At 56.5% G+C, this 22,349-nt stretch overlaps 1 protein-coding gene across 1 annotated transcript; it reads right to left on the reverse strand.

Moving 5' to 3' along the window:
- Window positions 1-9,894: 9,894 nt before the first annotated feature.
- Arhgef19 (Rho guanine nucleotide exchange factor 19) lies at window positions 9,895-20,658 on the reverse strand. Its single transcript, XM_048350318.1, has 16 exons — window positions 20,082-20,658; window positions 18,711-19,151; window positions 18,127-18,402; window positions 17,851-17,962; window positions 17,711-17,775; window positions 17,201-17,463; window positions 16,651-16,811; window positions 16,353-16,505; window positions 15,958-16,087; window positions 15,771-15,845; window positions 15,522-15,611; window positions 15,185-15,345; window positions 13,433-13,591; window positions 12,979-13,058; window positions 11,004-11,108; window positions 9,895-10,771 (listed from the first exon to the last, which is right to left on the reverse strand). The coding sequence occupies exons 2-16, from the start codon at window positions 19,120-19,122 to the stop codon at window positions 10,614-10,616; spliced, it is 2,400 nt and encodes a 799-aa protein (XP_048206275.1). The 5' UTR covers window positions 19,123-19,151; window positions 20,082-20,658; the 3' UTR covers window positions 9,895-10,613.
- Window positions 20,659-22,349: the final 1,691 nt, after the last annotated feature.

Below are 22,349 nucleotides of genomic sequence, written 5' to 3' on the forward strand. Positions count from 1 at the left end.
GATGCCTGGCTAATAGTAGCATTTAAATGAGTTGTACCTGGGGGTTTCATTGTGACATTTCCACATATATGGACAATGTATCCTTATGAACACCACCCACACGGAAGAACTCTTCTTCTTGAGAGCTGGTCTATGCAGATCCCAGAGCAGCAGAACAGACAGCGCTGCTGCATTCTCCCTGCCCTTGTCCACCTCCCCCTGCCTGCCTGCCTCCTGGTGCTGGGGTTGGACACACATGCGCTTTGTGAGCTGGGAGCCTGGAAGGGGTGGAGGGGGTGGAGGTCCTGGGCCAGATGGGCCTGGGTTCAATCCTTTGTAAAAATCGGGTAGGTACAAACAGGATCTCTTCATAGGGCTGTTAGAGGGATTAAGGAAGTAGTACTGATGAACCGGCAACTCTCAGTACTTGGTACTGATTTTTTTTGGGGGGGGGGAGGGGGGTGGTGGTGGTACTGGACTTGAACTTAGGGCTTTGTACTTTCTCTTGGCTTTTGCTCTCATAGTTGGTTCTCTACCGCTTGAGACATGACTCTAGTTCTGCCTTTTTGCTGGTTAATGAGATAGAATCTCATAGACTTTTCTGACCAGGCTGTTTTTGAACAGTGATCATCTGGATCTCAGCCTCCTGACCCATGAGCCAATGACATGTGTTTGTGATTTTTCCAACTGTCCCACCATTCTGGTAAGAAATTAGATAGCATCTCCAGTCTTGGGAACCCGAGGCCATGACTGGAGTCTGTTCCTGCCCTTGTCCAGCACGCTGACCCATGGACACACAGCTAATCAGAAAGACTTAATACATAAAAAAACCTAGAGTGCAGGTCCCTGGACCCCTCCGTTCCAGCTGGGGCTCTGCTGCCCCCTGGTGGCTGGACAGGGAAGGGCCTGTTGCTTCCCCAGGGGAAACCAAGGAACAGTAATTACCATAAAAAGACCAAGATACTGCTCATCGTAACATGGTTTGCAAAGTGCTTCTTTAGTCTTAGGGTGCACAGGACAGGGTAGAGGGTCTGGTCTGAAGTCAGATGGGGATTTAAGTTCTGGGTCCTTGGGCAAATCACTTCTCAGGGTTTGGGGTCAGGTGTGGGGACACACTCCTATAGTCCCACATTTGGGAGGTTGAGGCAGGAGAATCAAGAGCTCAAGGCCGGCCTGAGCTTCATAGCAAGAGACTTCCTTGCTTAGATGTTGGAGAGATTGTTACCTAACACCTGCTCAGAGATGGGATAGAAGTCAGAAACAGCTACCACTACCTAAGGACATCGGCCAGTCTGTCCTGGAGACAAGTCCCCTCTGCAGTCCTTTACCAGCTGTCTTCTCTATTGATTTGTTTAGACAGGGTCTCTCCATGAAGCCCAGGCTGGACTCCAAAGTGCAGACCCTCCTGCCTCAAAGCCTCCTAAGCGCGGGATTAGAGGCAGGAACCACCATACCAGCTAGTCTCCTCTTGGAGTTTACACTGTTTCCCCATTTAACAGATGAGGAAATTGAGGCCCAGAAAGAAGTAACTTCCTTGTGCATCGGGTCTCATAAGCTGAAGGCAGACTCCAGGGTGGTCTGCCAAGTACAATCCCAGCTTCCTCCTTAACAACTCACCCTGGACACTGCAAACCTTTTTTTTTTTTTTGCCAGTCCTGGGGCTTGAACTCAGGGCCTAGGTGCTATCCCTGAGCTGCTTTTGCTCAAGGCTAACCCCCTACCATCTGAGCCACAGCGCTACTTCCAGCTTTTTCTGTGTATGTGGTGCTGAGGAATGGAACCCAGGGCTTCATGTATGCTAGGCAAGCACTCTACCACTAGGCCACATTCCTAGCCCTGCAAACCTTTTCATAATCTCATTTCTTTTTTTCTTTTACTTCCAGTCATGGGACTTGAACTCAGGGCTAGGGCACTGTCCCTGAGCTCTCTTGCCCAAGGCTAGTGCTCTACCACGTTGAGCTACATCTCCATTTCTGGTTTTCTGGTGGTTAATTGGAGATAAGAGTCTCATGGACTTTCCTGCCTGGGCTAACTTTGAACTGCAATCCTCAGCTCTCAGCCTCCTGAGTAGCTAGGATGACAGGCGTGAGCCACTGGCGCCTGGCTTAACCTCATTTCAACGAAGCCCACCCAGCTTGGTTCCCCCTGAGCCCCCGTCCGCTCCCCGTCCAGCCCTCAGTGCTCGGGAGCTCTGGGGCCAGGATGTTGCAGGAGGCGGCCGTCCACCCTCCACCCCTCCCAAGGACATAGTCGTCTGTCCTGTTCTTCGTGACAGCCAGGGCGGAGACTCCAGGACTGGTGACAGTTCCCACAGCCAGCAACCTCTACCCACGTCTAACCACAGTCCCACCTGCTGCTGCCTCAGCCCATTTCCTTTTGTTCTTCCAGTAAGGTCAGAAATACAATCTGGGAGGACACCTGAGAAGGGGAACCTGGGACAGGAAAGGGTCACTTAGGGACAGGAAGTAAGAGCTGAGCCCAAGTTCAAACTCAGGTCAAAGGGGCAAGAGTGCCCAGGGCAGCTCAGCCCAATGGGCCAGGGTCACCTACCCCACAGCCTGGGGACCCCAGGCCACGCACCATGGGGAGGGGAGCAGCGGGGGTCTGAGGGGCGATGAAGAGCTCAGGATTCAGGCAGATCAGCGCTCTAGACCCCGAGGCCACAGCCGGGCGGGCCCCTGTGCTCCTGGGTCTCTCAGCCTGAGGGGAGGCCGCGGTGAGGAGGAGACCAGCGAGGGACTGAGCACCAGGGAGACCGGAGGCCACGTCCATGAGGGTGGTCGGGGAGGCCTCAGAGCAGGACATTGGAGACGGGGCCTGACTTGCGGAGAGAGCAAGAAGTGCAGCTGGAGCTGCAGGGAGAAAACACCAGAAAGAATGAACTTCCCAGAACAACAGCCCCACGGGTGGAAGGAGCTTGGTAAGGCTGACACGGCAGCCTTTCGCTGAAGGAGGGAGGGAGGGAGAGGGAGGAATGGATATGAAGGAATTGGGGAGAAAGAGGTGCAGGGGACTGAAGAAAGCTCGAGAGGGGCTGGGGATATGGCAAGAGTGCCTGCCTCATATGCATGAGGCCCTGGGTTCGATTCCCCAGCACCACATATACAGAAAATGGCCAGAAGGGGCGCTGTGGCTCAAGTGGCAGAGTGCTAGCCTTGAGCAAGAAGAAGCCAGGGACAGTGCTCAGGCCCTGGGTCCAAGCCCCAGGACTGGCCAAAAAACAAAAGAAAGAAAGCTCGAGAATGTCCAGGGGATAGCATTTCCCGGGGCAGCGGAGCATGGCGGGGATCCTGTCCACCACCCTGAAGTCTGAGCATATTTGAGAAGCTAGCAAGGGAGAGTATTCTATCTTTTATGTTGACTTTGTCTGTGCTGCTGGGGGTAGAACCTAGGGCCTCGGCTAGGCGAGCTACATCCCTAGCCCAAGGGGGATTTTTGATTTTTTTTTTTAAAGAAAAAAGACAAACAGGATGAAGGTTGCATAAACATATTTTGAAATGATCATTTTAGGACTCAAAGGATCAACACTAGGGGTGGTTTCAGTCTAAACTCAAGCAGATGGCATCTAGGGAGGGCTCCTGGCCCTGCAGACAGAGGAGTGTGAGGCTCTGGTGGTGGTTGTGCAAGGCTGTGGTTCGGACAGTCTTCTGCAAGCTGCTCCTCACCGCGCACGCAGCAGGAGATCCCCGCACAGCCTCCTGCTCTGCCCTGTTGGTCTTCTCTGTTATCTAGCCACCTGTCGGTTTGTATCCATCCACCCATCCATCCAGCTAGGCCATTTACTTTATTTTTGTTGGTCCTGGGGCTTGAACTCAGGGCCTGGGTGCTATCCTTTCAGCCTTTTCACTCAACTTGAGCCACAATGCCACTTTTGGCTTTTTCTGAGTAGTTAATTGGAGAAAAGAGTCTCACAGACTTTCCTGTCCCAGCTGGCTTCAACCCACTATCCTCAGATCTCAGCCTCCTGAGTAGCTAGGATGACAGGCATGAGCCACCAGTGCCTGCCTGTTTATTTATTTGTTTTGGGGCTTGGACTCAGGGTCTGAGCACTGTCCCTGGCTTCTTTTTGCTCAAGGCTAGCACTCTACCACTTGAGTCACAGCGCCACTTCTGGCTTTTTCTATATATGTGGTGCTGAGGAATCGAACCCAGGGCTTCATGTATACAAGGCAAGCACTCTACCACTAGGCCACATTCCCAGCCCTTCTGAAGCTGTTGTGCCAGTGTGTATAAACCCCACAGAGGCAAAGGCAGGCAGGTGCCTTCCTGCTGGGGCCAGGCGGGCAGGGGCCTCAGGAGACAGAGCTTCAGAGAGAAAACTAGGGGCCTGGGAAGAGGGTGGGCGGGAGGGGGGGGTGAAGCCTACAAAGGAAGGGGGGAGGGAAGCCTACAAAGCAACCAGTGCTGTGCCCTTCGCTCTCACTCTCGCAGCTGGGGTCCAGCTGAGGCTGGATGGGGCTCGGTGATTCACACGGAAAGCTCAGGGCTGTGCCCTGGAAGTAAGCAAGGGAGGAGGCCCAGGGTCTGGGTGAGGGAGGGCGGGAAGCCCGGAGGCTGCTCCTAAAGCCTCTGGGCCTGAGGTCTGGAGGTTGAATGGCAGACAGCCCGGGGGGGCTAGATGTCCTACCCGGGTGTACCCCCCAGTGCATCTCCTGTCCTGCCGATGACACCCCCCTCTGCCTCCTGTAGCAGGCTGGGGCGGGGCCCCGCGTCCTTGGTGGGATGAAGCGGGGCACCCTCTCACCCTGCGCTGGCCCGGGTCTACCCACAGGTCAGGGGGCAGGGAGGGAGGGGACGCGGGCTGGCCCTCCCCGGGCAGCACACCCCAGTGCCAGCCCCCGGGCTCCTAATCATCCATCCCAGACCTGGCGCCAGCCAGCAGCCAGATGTGCCAGGGCAGGCCTGGTGCCTGCTGCCAACCGCGGCACTCCTCCTGCAGACTCAGGAGTGGAGGCCGTGGAGAGGCCTCAGTTTCCACTTGGGCCTCCGTTCTCAGACTGTCCAAGGGCCTGACATCCACACAGGATTGTTGCCTGGGCTGGCCTTGAGGCCACAGACCTCCTGATCTCCACCTCTGAGTGGCTGGGATTACAGGCGTGAGCCACCATGCCTGGCTAGCTGGAGTGGTTTAAGCAGTAAACACCATAGTACTAGGTTACAATGCCAAGTACAAAATGAATAGATATGTGAGTCCATGTTGACAGAAAAGAAATCACTGACTGAGGGTAAAGGGCAGATCTTCCTGGCGGAATTAGAAATGTACTCGGAGACACGCCCTCCAGCGGCGGAGCCGGCCCCGCCCCTTTCCCCAGGGTGGCCTCGACTTGCATCCAAAGAAATGGCCGGCGTGCAGCTTAGTGGTGGAGTGCTTGCCTAGCATGCACGAAGCCCTGGGTTCGATTCCTCAGCACCCCATACATAGAAAAAGCTGGAAGTGGCGCTGTGGCTCAAGTGGCAGAGTGCTAGCCTTGAGCAAAAAGGAGCCAGGGACAGTGCTCAGGCCCTGAGTCCAAGCCCCAGGACTGGCAAAAAGAACAACAACAGCAAAAAGTAACTATCCCTCAGACCCCAAAAGAAATTTCCAAAGGAAAGGTCAGCTGGGTGCCGGTGGCCCACACCTGCAATCTTAGCTGCCCAAGAAGCCGAGAGCTGAGGATCTAAGTTCAAAGCTAGCCTGGGCAGGAAAATCTGTGAGACTCTCACCTCCAATAAACTACTAAAAAAGCCAGAGGTGGCGCTGTGGCTCAAGTGCTAGCGCACTAGCATTGAGCTTCTCAAAACGCTCAGCGCCCAGGCCTTGCGTTCAAACTCCAGGACTAGCGCGCACACAGAAAGGGACACCCGCAGCCAGGAATCTGTTTACCTCTGTGGCATTCTTGCATTCTCCCCCAAAGCGCAGCAACTCCTGTCTAGTCATGAGAAAAACATCAGCTACGCCCAAATTGAAGGCTAGGCTACAGAGTACTGACCAGAATGCCTCAAAACCGTCCAAGTCATGAAAACCAAGGAAAGACTGAGCAGCAGCCACAGACCAGAGACCACGAAGACGGGATGACCCAACGCCAAGTGGGATCCTGCGCCCGACAGAGGCCTGTGTGGGGGAACAGCTCTGCGGGTGTCACGTGTGCACTCCGGGCACACGTGGTATTCGTGAGCACACCGTCACCAAGGAGGATACCCAGGGGCACGGGGAGGGGGGGAGGGGGTCACAGCCCTGCACTGGTTCTAAGTCTAAAATTATTCAAAAATGAAAAGCTGCGGGAGGTAGAGAAGAGGATCATGAGTTCAAGGCCAACCCAGGTGACATAGTGAGACCCTTGTCTCAAACAAAACCAAACAAAAATAAAAAGCATAAGCAAGGCTCTGATGGCTCATACCATAATCCTAGCTACTCAAGAAGCTAAGATCTGAGGATCAGGGTTCAAAGCCAGCCTGAGTAGACAAACCTGGGAGACTCATCTCTAATCAATCAGCAAAAAGACAGAAGTGAAGCTGTGGCTCAAGTGATGGTCTTGAACAAAAAAGCTCGGGGACAGGCCTAGGCCCTCAGTTCAAGCCCCAGGAGCAGCATAAAAAATACCAATAAATAAAAATTTAAATTTGGGCATGCACTTAGCTGTAATTCCAGCACTTGGGAGGCTGAGGCAGGACCATCTCAGGTTTGAGGCCAGGTTGGGTTACTTAATATGTTCGAGACCAGCCTTGGTTACATAGTGAGATTCTATCTCAAAACAACTAAAACAACACAGAACAATTAATAAATACTAAATAAAAGTTTAGTCAGTGCTGGGCACCAGTGGCTCGTGCCTATAATGCTAGCTACTCAGGAGGCTGAGATCTAAGGATCAAGGTTCAAAGCCTGTGGAACTCTTGTCTCCAAGTAAGCACCAAAGAAGCCAGAAGTGGAGTTGTGGCTTGAGTGGCAGAGTGCCAGGCTTGAGCACAAAGCTCAAGGACTGTGCCTAGGCCTTGAGTTGAAGCTTCAGGACTGGTTGGCACGTGCACACGGGTGTGTGTGCACACACACAGACAGACAGACAGACAGACAGACAGACACAGTTATTTATTTGAGCATGGTAGCTATGCCAGCTGCTTAGGAGGTAGAGGCAAGAGGATAGAAATTTCAAGGACAGCCCAGACAATTTAGCAAGACCTTGTCTCAAAACAAACATTTTAAAAGGGTTAGGAAGGTGAGGTGTGGTAGCTGACACCAGTAATTCCATTTATTCATCATCAGAAGGCAGAGAGTATTGTGGTACTAGGCCAGCACAGGCAAGACCCAATCTCAATCAATTAGCTGGGCATGGTGCTTCATGCTTGTCATCCTAGCTGCTCCGGAAGCTTAAGTAGGAAAACAGACCAGGCTGGTCCAGGCAAAAACTGCAAGACCCTATTGCAAACCTAATTTAAGGAGCAAGAGTTGGAGATGTGGCTCAAGTAGTAGAGCACCTGTCTAGCAAGTGTGAGGCCCCCAGTTCAAACCTAGTACCACAAAAATAGTGAGACAGGGGGTGGGGGAGAGAACTGGGGTAGCTGGTGACAGAGCTGATCTCAGTCCTCAGCCCCGCAACCAATTACAACAAACAGAACCACACAGGGGAACTAGGATGCTGATGAAAGGCATCACGTCTCCCTAATCCAAGTCATTTCCAGGGCCGAGGGGTGTGGCTCAAGGCAGAGTCCTGGGTTCTATCCCAGCCCTGGCAAAACAGAAAGAACAGCCATCATCCTGGGGACACCTGCGAGGGTCAGCTCCCCACGCCTGCCCCGTGGTTACCCTTGCTTCCTCTGTCCCCGCCTCCTTGTGAGGACCGAAGGCTTCTAGTCCCGGCTCTGTCCATTAGGATCTGGTCCCGGGGTCCCAAGGATGGAGCCCATGACAGCATGACGTTTTGTGTCTTGATGACCTCAAGGCCTGTGGGCGAGGGCTTGTGGGGGCTGGTGGAACATTCAGCAGCTAGGAATGGCTGGAGGAGGCTAGGTCATTGGGGCATGCATTGAAGGGGATAACGGGCCCCTGGCCACTTCCCATCTCTTCTCTGAATACTCGCACTGCGACCGTCCGCGCCGTCACCGGCCCAAAGCACCAGGGGCCAGCGGCCACGGACTGAAACCTCCGACCCGGGAGTCAGAAGAGTTTTTCTTCTTTGCCGGCACCTGAGTTTGAATTCAGGGCTTTGCACTTGCTCTGCTTAGCTTTCTCATGGCTAGTGCTCTACGTCTTTAGCCACCCCCCCCCCCCCGCCAGCTCTGCTTTTTGCTGGTTATTTTGGAGATAGAGTCTCATGTATTTCTCTGCCTGGGCTGGCTTAGTAGCAAGATCCTCTAGATGTCAGTCACTAGGATTACAGGTGTGGCCCACCAGTGTCTTGCTGTATTTTGTTTCTTTTCAAGTTGATTATCTCAGGTATTTTGTCCCAGTGACCCCACTAACATACTTAATAGACTCAAGCTGAGCCAGGAGCCAGTGGCTCACGCCTGTAATCCTACTCAAGAGGCTGAGATCTGAGGATCACCGGTCAGAGCTAGCCCATGGAGGAAAGTCTGTGAGACTCTTTATCTCCAATTAACCACTAGAAAATGAGAAGTGGCACTGTGGCTCAAAGTGGTAGAGCACTAGCCATGAGCAAAAGAGCTCAGGGACAGCACCCAGGCCTTGAGTTCAAGCCCCACAACCTACAAGGGGGGAAAAAAAGGGGGGGCCCACAATTGTCTAATCAAAGGGACTCTTGGGGCTTCAGCACATTTTCCTTTTATGTAGGGTCTGAATGAAGAAGCCCATGGAAGCTTTAGCAGTGAGGTCACACCAAGGACAAGAGTAGAGAAATGGAAAGAGCTGGATCCTTAGTGACGTCAATGAACTGCCGGAACAAGCCCTGCCTGAAGCCCACTCGCCTCTTCACTTTTATTATAAGAACTGTGGGATTAAGCTAGGTGATGGTGGCTCACACCTGTCATCCTAGTTACTCAGGAGGCTGAGATCTGAGGATCACAGTTCAAAGCCACCCTGGCAGGAAAGTCTGTGAAAGTCTTATCTCCAATTAATTAGCCACTAGAAAACTAGAAATGGTGCTGTGGCTCAAAGTGGTAGAGCACTAGCCTTGAACAAAAGGGCTCAGGGGCAGCATCTAGGCCCTGAATTCAAGCCCCAAAACCAACAGGAAAAAAAAAAGAACTGTGGGATTTTTTTTTTTTTGCCAGTCCTGGGGCTTGAACTCAGGGCTTGAGCACTGTTCCTGGCTTTTTTTTTTTTTTTGCTCAAGGCTAGCACTCTGCCACTTAAGGCACAACAGCACTTCTGGCTTTTTCTATATATGTGGTGTTGAGGAATTGAACCCAGGGCTTCATGTATATGAGGCAAGCACTCTACCACTAGGCCATATTCCCAGCCCAGAACTGCAGGATTTATCTAGATGGGCTCCAATACCATGATAGGGGTGCTGGAAATATGGCCTAGAGGCAAGAGTGCTTGCCTCGTATACATGAAGCCCTGGGTTCGGTTCCCCAGCACCACATATATAGAAAAGGCCACAAGTGTCACTGTGGCTCAAGTGGCAGAGTGCTAGCCTTGAGCAAAAAGAAGCCAGGGACAGTGCTCAGGCCATGAGTCCAAGCCCAGGATTGGCAAGAAAAAAAACAAAAACCCATCATATGTTCATAAAAGAGGGGCAGAGTTGTGACACAGACACACAGAAGAGGCAATGGGGCCACAGAAACAGACCAAGAACAAAGTGGCTACAAGTCAGGGAGGCAGCAGTGCCCAGAAACTGGCAGAGATGGACAAAGGAGCCCGGCCCAGTGGTGCTATTTATTTCTCTATTCCTTTTACGTATTTAGGTTAACTTAGCTACCTTTTCTTGCAGTGCTAAACACACTCTCATGCTAACTCTGCCTACGCTGACCTTGAACTCATAATCATCCTGTCTCTCCCCTCTGCCTAGCTGGGCTTACAGGAGTGGACCACCCTACCCAGCTCATTTCCCTGGTTTCATATTATCCAGTGGGTGGCGAACCGTTACAGAACCCAGAGGCCACACACACAGGAACCAACATCTCTTTAATATTTAAGCCTGCTTGAATCTGCTATCTCATTACTTGTAGCCCAAAGCAGCCCAACTGATACACAGACCCACCCCCCACCCCTGGGGTCCCTCCTGAGGAGAATTCTGGAAAAAGGCCACCTCTACAGGGAGACAACCAGCCAGACGCCTTGGGATCGGAGGCAGAGGGACATGTGGGGCAGGGTGGGGTCCCAGCTCCGATGCCCAGCAGGGGTGCCAGGAGTTTATTTACAGAGTGACCACACACTGGCACCCTGTGGGCTCCGGCTGTGGAGGTGGCAGAGAACATCGCGGCCACCCGGAGGGGCCAGCACCCGCCAACCCCAGTACCCACCCCACTGCCTGCACAATAGATCAGGTGGGCGGAAGGCACGGCCTTTGCCAGGGGTCAGCAGCCCCCCGTGTTGGCCCTCAGCCCTGAAGTGTGGGTACCAGGGAGAGTAAAGGCAGGAGAGACCCCTCGGAGGCCCGGCGCCGGTGTCCAGCCCCCCTCCGGGGCACGGAGCGACTGAGGACCCTCTGGATTGACCGGAAGCCAAGCCCGGCGCAGCCATTCCAGGCGACGGCCACCCTTCAGGCGGGGGGCTCCTCCAGCTTGCTGCTGGCGCTGGTCACCCGCTTATTCTCGCGGAGGTTGCGGAGACGGGCACTGAGGCTGCTGATCTCCTCCACGTAGGCCTGGGGCACCCAGCCCTTCTCGCCGTCTGCCAGGCGCACCCCCTCCAGCCAGCCTAGGGACACATGGGCGCCGTCACTGGTGGGGCCACCAGGCCCGACATCAGCCCCTGACCCCCTGCCTCTAGCCGCTCGTCCATGACCTTCTGGCCCTCTGAGGTCATTTTCCTCTCCACCAGCTGACTGCTGAAGTTCCTCTTCTTGTCCAACCTGACTCTCACATGCTGTGACAGATCAACTTTCAAATCTTTCCAAGGAGCTGCCCAGTCCCGCCGGGAGATGGCTCACCATCGTTGGTCCGGGTCTTCACCGCCAGGATGTCGGTCTTCTCCAGGGTCAGCTCATCCGGCTGCAGGGCCTTGTAGGTCCTCACGCACTGGACCTGGGGGCGGTCTGATGGCCAGGGAGGGTCAGGATGGGCGGGGGAAGGCAATAGAAAGTAGGACGGGGGGGGGGCACAGGGCTTGCTGCCCTTCCCAGGCTCCCGTAGGCCTCTGCGCATGCCCAAACCCTGGGTGAACCTGACCCCTCCTGCTTCGGCAACTACTCTGGCAAAGGACCCTCACCATCCCAGCTCAGTTCAGCTCCTTGGCCTCCAGACCCCCACATCCAACCACGCCTGAGGGAACTGCCGCCCTTCACGTGCCCTTGATACCCCAGGGCCCTCCAGGCCCTCATTCTCAGCTGCCATGTCAGCTACACGACTCCCATGGAAACCCACTGAATTTTCCATTCCTCTCAGCACCCAGAGTCCTTGCAGGCCCAGGCGGCCCTGCTCATCTGGCACGGAGCCCTTGCTCACATCACCTCCCTGTCTTTGTCCTCCTCCTGCTCGTGTAGCTCTAACCACTTTCTAGCGTCCTTCTACCTCAGGAACTGGCTGTTCCTTCTGCTAGGAGTTCCCCTGCCTCAGCCTTCAAGGCCAAGTGTTATTTCCCAAGAGCCTTTGCTGGCCACCTGTCAGGAGTAGGGGGATTAGATCCAGCTCTTGTGGGACCCCTGCCTAAGCTAGAGGATCTGTCTCATTTGCAGACCCTTCTTCTCTAGACAAGCTGGGCTTGAGCATCAAAACCCATAGCTTGGGCTGGGAATATGGCCTAGTGGCAAGAGTATTTGTCTCGTATACATGAAGCCCTGGGTTCGATTCCCCGGCACCACATATAAAGAAAATGGCCAGAAGTGGCGCTGTGGCTCAAGTGGCAGAGTGCTAGCCTTGAGCAAAAAGAAGCCAGGGTGCTCAGGCCCTGAGTCCCAAGCCCTAGGACTGGCAAAAAACAAAAACAAAAACAAAAACAAAAAAACCCCATAGCTTTGGGGACCAGATCTGGCTGAATCTCAACTCTGCTGCCTATTGGCTATGTGACCCTGGCCAAATCACTTAACTCTGTGTGTGTGTGTGTGTGTGTGTGTGTGTGTGTGTGTGTGTGTGTGTGTGTGTGTGTGTGTGTGTGTATGCAGGTATGTAAGTCCTGGAGCTTGAACTCAGGGCCTGGGCACTTATCCCTAAGATTTTTTGCTCAAGGCTAGCACTCTACTATTTGAGCCACGGCTCTACTTCCAGATTTTGGTGGTTAATTAGCAACAAGAACCTCACAGACTTTCCTGCCCAGGCCGGCTTTGAACTGTGATCCTCAGATCTCTGCCTCCTGAGTAGCTAGGATGACAGACGTGAGCCACTAGCGCTTGGCCTGCTTAACTTTTCTGAGTTTTGCTTTTTCTCAGATATGAAAAATGAAGACATCAAGTCTAGAGGAAGATCAGGAGAATGAAAGAAGAGGAATGCAGAGACGAAGGGACGGGCCTTGGGTCCGGCACGCAGCGCGTGCTCCATGGAAAGGAGGTCCCTTTCCTGTGCACATCTTAGCCCCACCTCCCCGCCCACTAGAGAGGTATCCACGACGAAGCTGCCGCCTGGCTCACCAGCCTCGGGTCACCCCTAAGGGAGACACTCTGTGCCACCACCCCTCCCCCCCGCTCACCCCACTGTCCTCTTTTTAGCCCATATACAGAGACAGATGTGTGTGGCACATCCCGTCCGGACACTGTCACAGTCCAGCCAGTGATCTTGGGCAGGTCATCCCCTCTCCGACACCTGTGCCCATGGCCACCGTGTCCAACCCCGAGGGGTCCTCAGGGCTATTCTGGGCACTTCAGGGCGCTGGCTCTGCTTCCCTGAAGCCCTGGGCCGCACAGTATTGGGGGGAGGGGGGCAAGGGGGGAGTGAGCGCAGGGCATGTGGGCAAGGCGGGGTGGCAGAGACTACCTTCTCCCTCGCTGATGGCCTCCTTGTCTTCCTGGGCACTGGAGGGGCACAAGGCTGAGATCCACCGCTGCTTCTCACTCCTAAGGAAGGGAGGAAGGTGGCTGTCACGACATGCAAATGACAGTTGCCAGGGCAACTGCGGGAACAAGAGCGGGAAGCAGGAATGAGGTCCAGGCCTGGGTCCCAGGCTGAGTCCGCTTCACTCTGCAGATTGATTCTCCAGACTGTGTCTTTTACATCTAGATGCCAGCTCGGCCTATAACCTGCCTCATGCTACTGCCCTGAAGCCAGAGACAGAAAGGCCCAGTGGCTGACACCAAGATGTCCAGAGCCTGGGAGGTGGGAGGCTCCTTTGCCTACCTGTGTGACCTCTGCCCACCCCATCCTGCTCTGTGCCCACGTGTGCTGTCAGAATCAGGAGAGCCGGGCACCCGGGTCCCCTTCACCGGCTTACTCAGTGCGGGCCCTCAGCAGGAGCTGGTGCTTGGCACGCTGCCCGTGCAGCAGCCGCAGGAGGAACACGTGACCAGGGATGCCCTGGAGCTTCAGGCTCAGGTCCCGCACCTGCAGCTCGGCCATCCGGGCATGGACGAAGACGGCGAACTTCCCGAGCCTGCAGGATGGACAGGGTCAGCCTGGCCTGGACCCGCAGCAGCGCGGGCAGGACCAGTGTGCTGATGGGAAGGGAGAAGAAAGGGCTCTGCCGCTCCAGACACCCTTCCAGTGAGATCAGGGTACCTCCCTCCTACCAGAGGGGCGGGGGGTCCACTGGTGGAGGTTGCAAGTGGTGGAGGCCAGTCCTCAACCCCAGGCGTGCTTTCCACTTCTCTCTGTACCCCCTACCCAGCTCCTCTCCCAAAGGGCCAATCAGACACTTGAGGCCCTGCCTGGCCCCGAAGGGAAGGAAGATTCGAGGCTAGGCAGAGGCCCATAGCTTCTTTATCTCAGCTCCCCTGAACAGGACCCAACATCTCCTGCTCCCAGCCTGGCCCCTTCTCTTCCTGCACTCCAGGGGCCCATCCCACCACTGGGCCTCCAGGAGCTCGGCAGTCATGCTTGCCCTTCCCTCCTGGGCTCCGTTCCCAGGAGAGCCACACCCTAGCCTCCCTCCTCTTTCCTCCGGACTGGGGCAAATACCTTCTGAAAGCATCTGCTACCTGTGGAGGGTCCAAGCTCACCTGGGCCTCCAAGAGCTCCCGGCCTCAGTGATCCCTTGCTCCCCACCCACCAGGTGTCCTCAAAACAAGTCTCACCCGAATTCTCCCGCCCTGTTCCCCAAATCCAGGCAGTCAGGCCAGGTGCAGATGGCTCACGCCTGTAACCCTAGCTACTCAAGAGGCTGAGATCTGAGCATTGCAATTCAAAGCCCGCCCAGGCAGGAAAGTTCATGAGACTCTTATCTCCAATTAACTACCAGAAAAGTGGAAGTGGTGCTGTGGCTTGAAGTAGTAGAGCAGAGAGCTAGCCTTGAGCAAAAAGAGCTTAGGGACAATGCCCAGGCCCTGAGGTCAAGCCCCACAACTGAGGAAGAAAAAACCCACAAGAAAATCCCCCCCCCCCCGCCCCAACAATATGGTTACAGTATGTATTTTTCACTGGTTCAGGGAGGGAGGGTGTCTGTGAGCACAGAATAGGGTGTCAGTCATAAATTGATATCCACAGCGTCCAGCAGAGAACATGGTATAGAGCAGGACTATAGTACCAGACACTGTGGGAGTTCTGTTCCTGTGCCATTAGTTCTACCTTGTGGTCTGTGTTACAGGTGATAGGATAGGGCAGTGGGTGGGAGCCTGGAGCGTGGCATCGGGCAGAGCTGGCCACCTCCTGGCTGGCTCCCAGATCTTGACATGACAAGGGAACCTGCGTCCCAGGGAAGCATGTGCAGGGTTGAAGGGAACAAGCCACACACACTGGGTGCTAAGCAGCAATAGGCAAAGGCCGCTGTTCCGGCTCTGACAGGCTGGGCAGGACTGGGGTCCCTCATCTGACCTCACAGAGCAGCTTCCAGCCCTCCACACAGTCCAGCCCTTGACTGTCCATCTGGACAGCCATCAAGAGCCCCCAAGAAACCAGCTGGGGCTCCCAGACCCAGGGCAAGGGCCTAGGCGGTGAGCCCAGGGGGAGGGAAGAAGGAAGCCTGGTTCTAATGTACACACACACACACACACACACACACACACACACACACACACACATACACACTCACTCCTTCCTCCGGGAGAGCAGAAGGCAGTCATTGAAGAGGTGCAAGTAGACCGCCTTGCTGGACAGCTTCAGCTTGGCAGGTGGGGCTGCGGGCAGCGGTGCCAGCTCCATTAGCTCCCCATGCCGAACCAGCCAACGGGCCTGTGAGATCAGCGGGAAGATCTGGGGGACAAAGTGGACAAGAGAGAGGGCAGGCGAAACTCAGAGGCATTGGCCTAACACAGGATGGGGGATGGGAACAGTGATGGATGGGCCTGAAGGCCGGGAGGGGGAGGGGCAGGGAAGGAGGGAACCAGAGCTACCCCTGCGGGCCCCATCCCACCAGCTGCAGTCCACACCTTGCCCTCAAAGTGGATCTTCTTGCTCAGGTGGATGAGCTCCTCCGTCCTCTTCATGGATTGCACACTGGCGTTGCATTCCTGTACCAGCTGGGGAGGCCATCGGATGTCACCTGCAGCCCCCCCCCCCAACTTGGCCTCCCAGCCCCCTACCTCTGACCAGAGGTTCTGTGGCTGAGGGGCCCTTTAGCAGTACACAGAGTCCAGGCAAGCCTGTTGGGCACCCCAGCCTTGCCCTGCCGAGCTCACCTCTTTGAGTGCATTAAAGGCCTTGGTGGCCATGTCTTCGTCTTGGGAGCCCTGTGTGGTTCGCTTCAAGATGTTCTGAAGGGTGACAGGAGCTCACTGAGGCAGGTCACCCTCCCCCCATGACCTGTCCACCTTTGACAGGGACATCTCCACCAGCCCTCCCCTACAGAGCCTGAGCCCCCAGTACCTCCACCAGCATCTTGAGCCGCGTGATCCTCTGGAAGGGCAGGATGAGGAAGGAGGCGAGGGGCAGCCGCTGGCACGCTGGAGACTCTTCCAGACGGGCCAAAATGCTGGGGAACTTGGGGTTCTCCAAGCTATGACAAGACAATGGGATGGGGGGGTGGGTCTGGAGTCACAGGTGGACCTAAACCCCAGGATCTATTACCCCTGACACCCCACTGGTCTCCATGTGCCCTCTTAACACCTGCTTCAGCCCCCAGGGGTCAGGTCACACTGAAGGTACTTAGAGCCCCTTTCAGGGAGGCTCCCCTCCCAGCCACCCAGCCTCATCCTCTCCTCTCTGCCTACACCTGCCCAAGCCCCCTCCGTCCCCTCTTTCAGACCCCCCCTCCCCCGTACAGCAGGCGCTGGTAGGTGCGCTCCTGGTAGGCCTGGTTGGTGACATAGGGCAGGTAGACACGGCGGAAGGCGGGGCAGTGATACAACACCACATCGCACACGCTGAATCGCAGCACATCGGCCTCCAGACGCTGCTCCAGATCCTGCAGGAACCTGAGGGGCGGGCCAGGGGCCAGGCCCGGGCTAGTGACCCCTGGCCATTTGGAAGCTGCCCAGCCAGAGGATGGGTTTCCACCCAGTCAGGCTAGACCACTTCTTCCCCTCCACCTCTTTTCCTCTCCCCTCTCCCCTCCCTCACCTCTCGCTGGTGCTCTTGACCTCGGGGAGCTTGGAAAATAGCCACTGCTTGTCCTGAGCGCCCAGACACTCACTCAGCTCGACAGAGCCCAAGAAGTGCCCCACGGCCACAGACAGGCTGTGGATGTACGAGGCCTCGGAGGTGATCAGCTCAAACTTGGCCTACACAAAGGGGGATTGCAGGGTTGCCAGTCCACCTGGGCAACTCACATCATCTGCCCCTTCTCCAGCCTCACCCGGCACCAGGTAGACCCGGGTTCCCGCCTCCAGCCTGGGCCCTAGACGGCGCGCTTTCCTACTGCCTGCCCACCGGTTCCTTTCACGTTATCCGGTCCCATCCTCACGACGCCTCCCCCCCTCGGCCCGCCCCTGTCCTTAGCGCCGCCTGATCCCGCCCTCCCACGGCTCCGCCCCTGACGCGCCCTGGGCCGTGGGCCCCTCCGGAGCCCCAGCTGTTTCCAGGCCCCCCACCCCTCCACCTGCTCAGGCCCGCCTTTCCCAGGCCTGTGGCCCCGCCCCGTGGCGCGCAGGCCCCGCCCCCGGCCGCCCACCTCCTGCAGCTTGCAGTCGCGCAGGCTCAGCGTGGCCAGGACGCCGCTGCCGCGCACGTCGGGGATGTCCTGCCACAGCGAGAAGGTGGAGCCTCGCGCCGATCGCTGGGCCCGGAAGGAGCTGCTGGGAGAGAGGTTGGCCCGCGGCGGCCCGGGCCCCTCCTCCGCGCCCTCCGCCTCGTCCCCGGGGCCTTCCTCCTCGCGCTGCTGCCGCCGCAGCTCGCGGGCGCTGGCCACGTCGCTGTATTCCTGGTAGAGGACAGCTGGGCGGGCGGAGAGAGGGGCGGGAGGACCATGGGAGGACCGAGGTGCTGCGCCCCAGCCCGGCTCCTCCTGGGGGGAGCCCCCACCCCCTTAATCCCGTACAGTGGCTCCCCTACGGGGACGCAGCGCGTGCATTCGTCCATCCGCCCTAAGTGAGCCTCCGCCGCGCGCTAGCCCACCTGTCAGCCACTGAGCCCCACCCCTGCCCCCTCCTCCGGGACCCTCCCGACGCCCCTCGGCGCGTACAGTTGAGGAGAAACCGTGACTGGCGCCGCTCGTTGGGACCCGGAGCTTCTTCCTGCGTGTCCAGCCTAGGGAAAGGGAAAGAGGGTCAGTACCCTTCTTTGCAGCCTGCCCCAAGCCTGGGTGCAGAAAGACGAGGATACCTGGGTTCCAGCAGGCTACCCAGGCCCTCGCTTGGGTCACCAACAGGTGCTGGCAGCGGCGCACTGTCCACCCTCATCTCCACACTTTGCGCCTCCCTTCCAGGTGCTTTCCCTGGAGGGGGCGAGAACGAAGAACGCGCGGATCAGAGGCTGGCGCTGGCACCGCAGCCCAGCCGACTGGCAGCCAGTTGCAGACGTTCCGTGGGTGGGTTATGCCCCACCCTGTACCTGGCGGCTATGTTCTCAGGGCCGGGGGCAGTGGTTAACAGCTGGTACCTGCTCCAGTGCCTGACCCCGAGGTCAGTGCCCGGGCTGCTGAACTCCGCCCCAGGCGCAGAGAAGAGTGGAGCCGGGTCATGAGCTCCGAGGCTGAGAAGCGCCTCCGCTCCGGCCCTTCCAAGGCTCCTCGGGTGGTTCCAGACAGTTCCGGCACCCTTGGCTCCTCTGTGCTCGCGGTCTGCTCCTGCACTGTGGGGCCCGGCTCCAGGAGGCCAGGGTGGGCATCAGGGCTGCTCGTGGCCTCTTGGCGCTGGTACACCCGCATCTTGCGCCCTGTGAGAACGCAGGCTGGCATGCACAGGGGTTCCTTGTAACATCCTCCCTGCCGCTGCCCTGTGGCCCTGAGCACCCCCCCGGGGGTGGGGGGGGGCCTGGTATTATGCCCGAGGGACTGGGACCCACTAGAAGAGCTGAGGGGCCAGCTAGACTTGTGTACCCCTAACTAGTCATTGCCCTATGTGTGTACTCCCTAAAATCTACCACTTATCCTGAACTTAGGAAAACTCTGGGTTTGAAGAGGAGCCCCTCAGCCCCTCCCGTCTGCCCCAGTGGGGCACCCTCCCCCCCCCAGGGTGACTCACAGGCTGACTTCTTCTCTGAGCCGTGGCTGGCCCTGCGCTGCGGTTGTGAGTGCTGAGGACCCCAGGGTCTCTCCAGAGTTGGGGGCTGGGCACCAGGACAGTGGGGCCAGCTGCCAGCCCTGCTTGGCCGCATCCCTCCACTGGTGGTCTCTGTGTCTGGGCCTTCTGGGGACAGTGGCCATAGCAGACCTTGGAGGGGAGCAGGGGTCCCCAGGGACCAGCGGCTGCCAGGAGCCCGTGGCTCCTCCGGGCTGACAGGGAAAAGGTCCAGACACACAGGGCTCAGGGACTGCAGGGCGGGCAGCTCGATGAAGGACAGGCTCTCCTGCTGGCATACAGCGACTGGGCGTCGAGCAGTATCGGGTGGCCCAGCCAGGTGAGGCTGGAGGGTTGCTGGTGGCCCACAGTTCATTCCTCCTTTGCTCTGCCACCCACCCGGGCCTGTAAGGGAGAAAGGATCAGATCTAGATGCAGGACAGCAAGGTTGGGCAGTGGCCTGGACAAACCCTGTGTGCACTTGTGCACACATGTCTGCACACACATTGTACATGCCTAACTGAATAGCCAATACTTATAGCCAGTGCTTACTTGGCACTGGTGAACGGCCGCCAACTACCTGCCATATATCATCTCATCTAATCCTCACTGTTATCACCCCTGACTTGTGAATGAGGAAAATGAGCACCGAGAGGCTGTTGTGTGGTAGGTGGGGGAGCCAGGCTCCCCACACACAGGCCGCCCAGCTGTGGCTACCTCCTATTCTCGAACTCACTGACGTGCAATCAGATAGATGGATACAGGCATTGACACAACAATCCCTGTCCCCACACGTTTACCCACGTACACACACACTGTCAGACAAATACAAACTCAGGTTCACAAACCACAAGGTTTTTTACACAGTTACACAGACATTTTCTTCTAAACATATGCACTGATCACTAGAAATTTACACACACATACCAGAGACTTGACACACTCAGATACGTGCACATGCCAGGATACAGACACAAACATGGGCCCCTATGTCCTTGCTGGGGTGTTACCCACCCCCTTCCAGACACAGAGCTGTGGCCTCAGCACTGAGTGATACCCACACCCATGCCAAGCTGGCTGGGAGGGTCACGGACCGGCAGACAGGCCCCACCCAGATCAGGCTAGGCCCTCCCAGGGAAGGGCAGGGAGGTGACCCAGCCCCCCAACTAGTGGGGAGAAAAGGGGTTTCTCCCCATCCCAACTCCTAGCCTCTGGGCCAGGCCAGACTGAAGGGGTCCTTTTTGGGCAGGACGTCATTCTATGGGAGCCTGCCAGGTCCAAGCCCCCAAAGCCTTTGCTTTAAGGTGGTCTGTCTGTCCCCCTCCGGCCCCTCACCTCTCTAGCCTCGGCTGAGACCAGTTGCTGATGCTGTTATGTTGTTCGGCTGCTCCCGGCAGGGGAAGCCCTCTCTCTGCCCAGCTGGCTGGGGAGATCCCACCCAGACAAAGAGTTTGATTCATCAAACCCTGCGGTGTGGCAAGCAGGAGGGAGGGAGGAGAGGAGGGAGGGAGTAGGCAGCAGGCTGGGCGGGGGCCTACCCTAGCCTGGCCTCGTTGTGGGCAGGCTGGGCAGCAAAGACCACCCCCCCTCAAGTTCCTCAGGCCAAAGGGGCAGTGCCCAGCCTGGCGGGGCCAGGAGACAGAGGCAGAGGGAGACCCAAAGATGGAGACAGAGTCAGTGACACTGAAAACTTCAGACAGTCTGGATAGGCAGAGACAGACATGAAGCCCACAAAAACCCGGGGAGACAGATGGACAAACAATTCATGCCCTGTGGGGTTGCCAGTCTAGTGGGAGAGCCAAAAACAAAAGTAGTTATAATCTCAGTTGGCAAGAACCATGGCAGAAGCTACCGTGTGAGTAGGGTGCTGGGCCGGAGGCTCCCTGGATTTACCGAGAAGCTTCTCGGAGGAGGTAACAATAGCTAACTTCTACATGGCTAAAATTTCCAGAGACCCAGTGAACTTAAACGAGGGGGACCCCTGGCCTGAAACAGTTGTGACAGTGCCTGTGACCCCCGAAGAGATGACCCAGTGGGAGGATGGCTGGTTCTCAGTACAACCTACCCCTCAACAACTTCTCTTCTCGTGTCCCAGCCTGGAAGAATGTAGAGGGGCTGGCTGAGCGCTCCCAAGGAATGATACTTTCTTTTTTCTTTTGCTGCTCCTGGGGCTTGAACTCAGGGCCTGAGTGTGGCCCTTGAGCTTTTCTGTTCAAGGCTAGCACTCTACCACTTGAGCTCCACTTCTGGCTTTTTGGTGGCTAATTGGAGGTAAGAGTCTCATGGACTCTCCTGCCCCGGCTGGCTTCTAACTGCCCTCCTCAGATCGGAGCCTCTTAAGTAGCTAGGATAGCAGCGGTAGAAGCCACCAGCCTCCAGCCAGGAACTGTACTTTCACACCTCCATCCTTCAAGCCTCCCTGAAACGCAATATCCTCATCTGGTTTGTAGGACAGCTGCAGCAAGCTCATACTTACTGTGCGAGTTAACAGTGTGAGCATAAACACCTAGGGCAGGCCAGGTGTCGGCGGTACTTGTCTCTAATCCTAGCCCAACTCAGGAGACGATGATCGGAGAATGGAGTTTCGAAGCGAGCCTGGACAGACCAATCTGAGAGACCCTTCTCTCCATGTAACTAGCAAAATACCCGAAATGGAGGTGTGGGGCCTGGGAATATGGCCTAGTGGCAAGAGTCCTTGCCTCATATACATGAAGCCCTGGGTTCGATTCCTCAGCACCCCATATATAAAAACGGCCAGAAGTGGTGCTGTGGCTCAAGTGGTACAGTGCTAGCCTTGAGCAAAAAGAAGCCAGGGACAGTGCTCAGGCCCTGAGTTCAAGCTCCAGGATGGGCAGAAACAAGACAAACCCTGGGGCAGAGTGGAAGCGAGTCATTGATGGTCAGTCCATGGGTTGAAGGGTTATCGCTGCTCTCCCGCCAGTGGACAATGGCTTGGGCCATCACCCTGATAAGGAAGATGAGGACACCCCACATGGCAGGAATGTGAGGGGACACACCCCCTGTCTGTCTACCAGAAGTCACATGTACATGTACACTGCCCCCTGCTCCCTTCTATTCTGGAAGATTCTCTGGACTTGGGTTCCGGAAGCCCCTGGAAAGAATAGACACGGTGGGGCGCCGGTGGCTCACGCCTGTAATCCTAGTTACTCAGGAGGTTGAGATGTGTGGATCTCGGTTCAATGCCAGCCCAGGCAGGAAAAGTCCATTAGACTCTTATCTCCAATTAACCAGCAGAAAACCAGAAGTGGCTCTCTGGCTCAAGTGGTAGAGCACTAGCCTTGAGCTGAAGAGCTCAGGGATAGCACCCAGGCTGAGAGTTCAAGCCCCACAACGGACAAAAAACAAAACAGAGTAGACACTGCCTCCCCCATCATATACAGGGGTAAATAAGCAAAACACTAAGCTCCTGGGGGAAGCAGCACCCCAAATAAGCCCTCAGAGAAGACTGAAGGAGTTGGCAGAGGACAGGAGGGGGGACTGAGGTAGAGGTCAGGAGTGACTGTACCTCCACCTCTACCTCTGCCCAGGTCATGAAGACATGGAAATGACCCACTTCACTGAGAGGCCAGCCCTGTGGCCTTC

The sequence above is a fragment of the Perognathus longimembris genome, chromosome 7 (assembly GCF_023159225.1).
Source record: "Perognathus longimembris pacificus isolate PPM17 chromosome 7, ASM2315922v1, whole genome shotgun sequence".
NCBI lineage: Eukaryota > Metazoa > Chordata > Mammalia > Rodentia > Heteromyidae > Perognathus > Perognathus longimembris.

Bases quoted from the DNA above. Each gene is read 5' to 3' on its own strand.
- Arhgef19 (XM_048350318.1), bottom strand. From the start codon at position 19,122: ATGAACTGTGGGCCACCAGCAACCCTCCAGCCTCACCTGGCTGGGCCA. The intron at 17,963-18,126 runs GTACCAGCTGTT...CGCCCCCTCCAG, and splicing joins GGGGTCAGGCACTGGAGCAG to GGAAAGCACCTGGAAGGGAG. The intron at 16,506-16,650 runs GTGAGGGAGGGG...CCCGCCCCTCAG, and splicing joins GTCAAGAGCACCAGCGAGAG to GTTCCTGCAGGATCTGGAGC.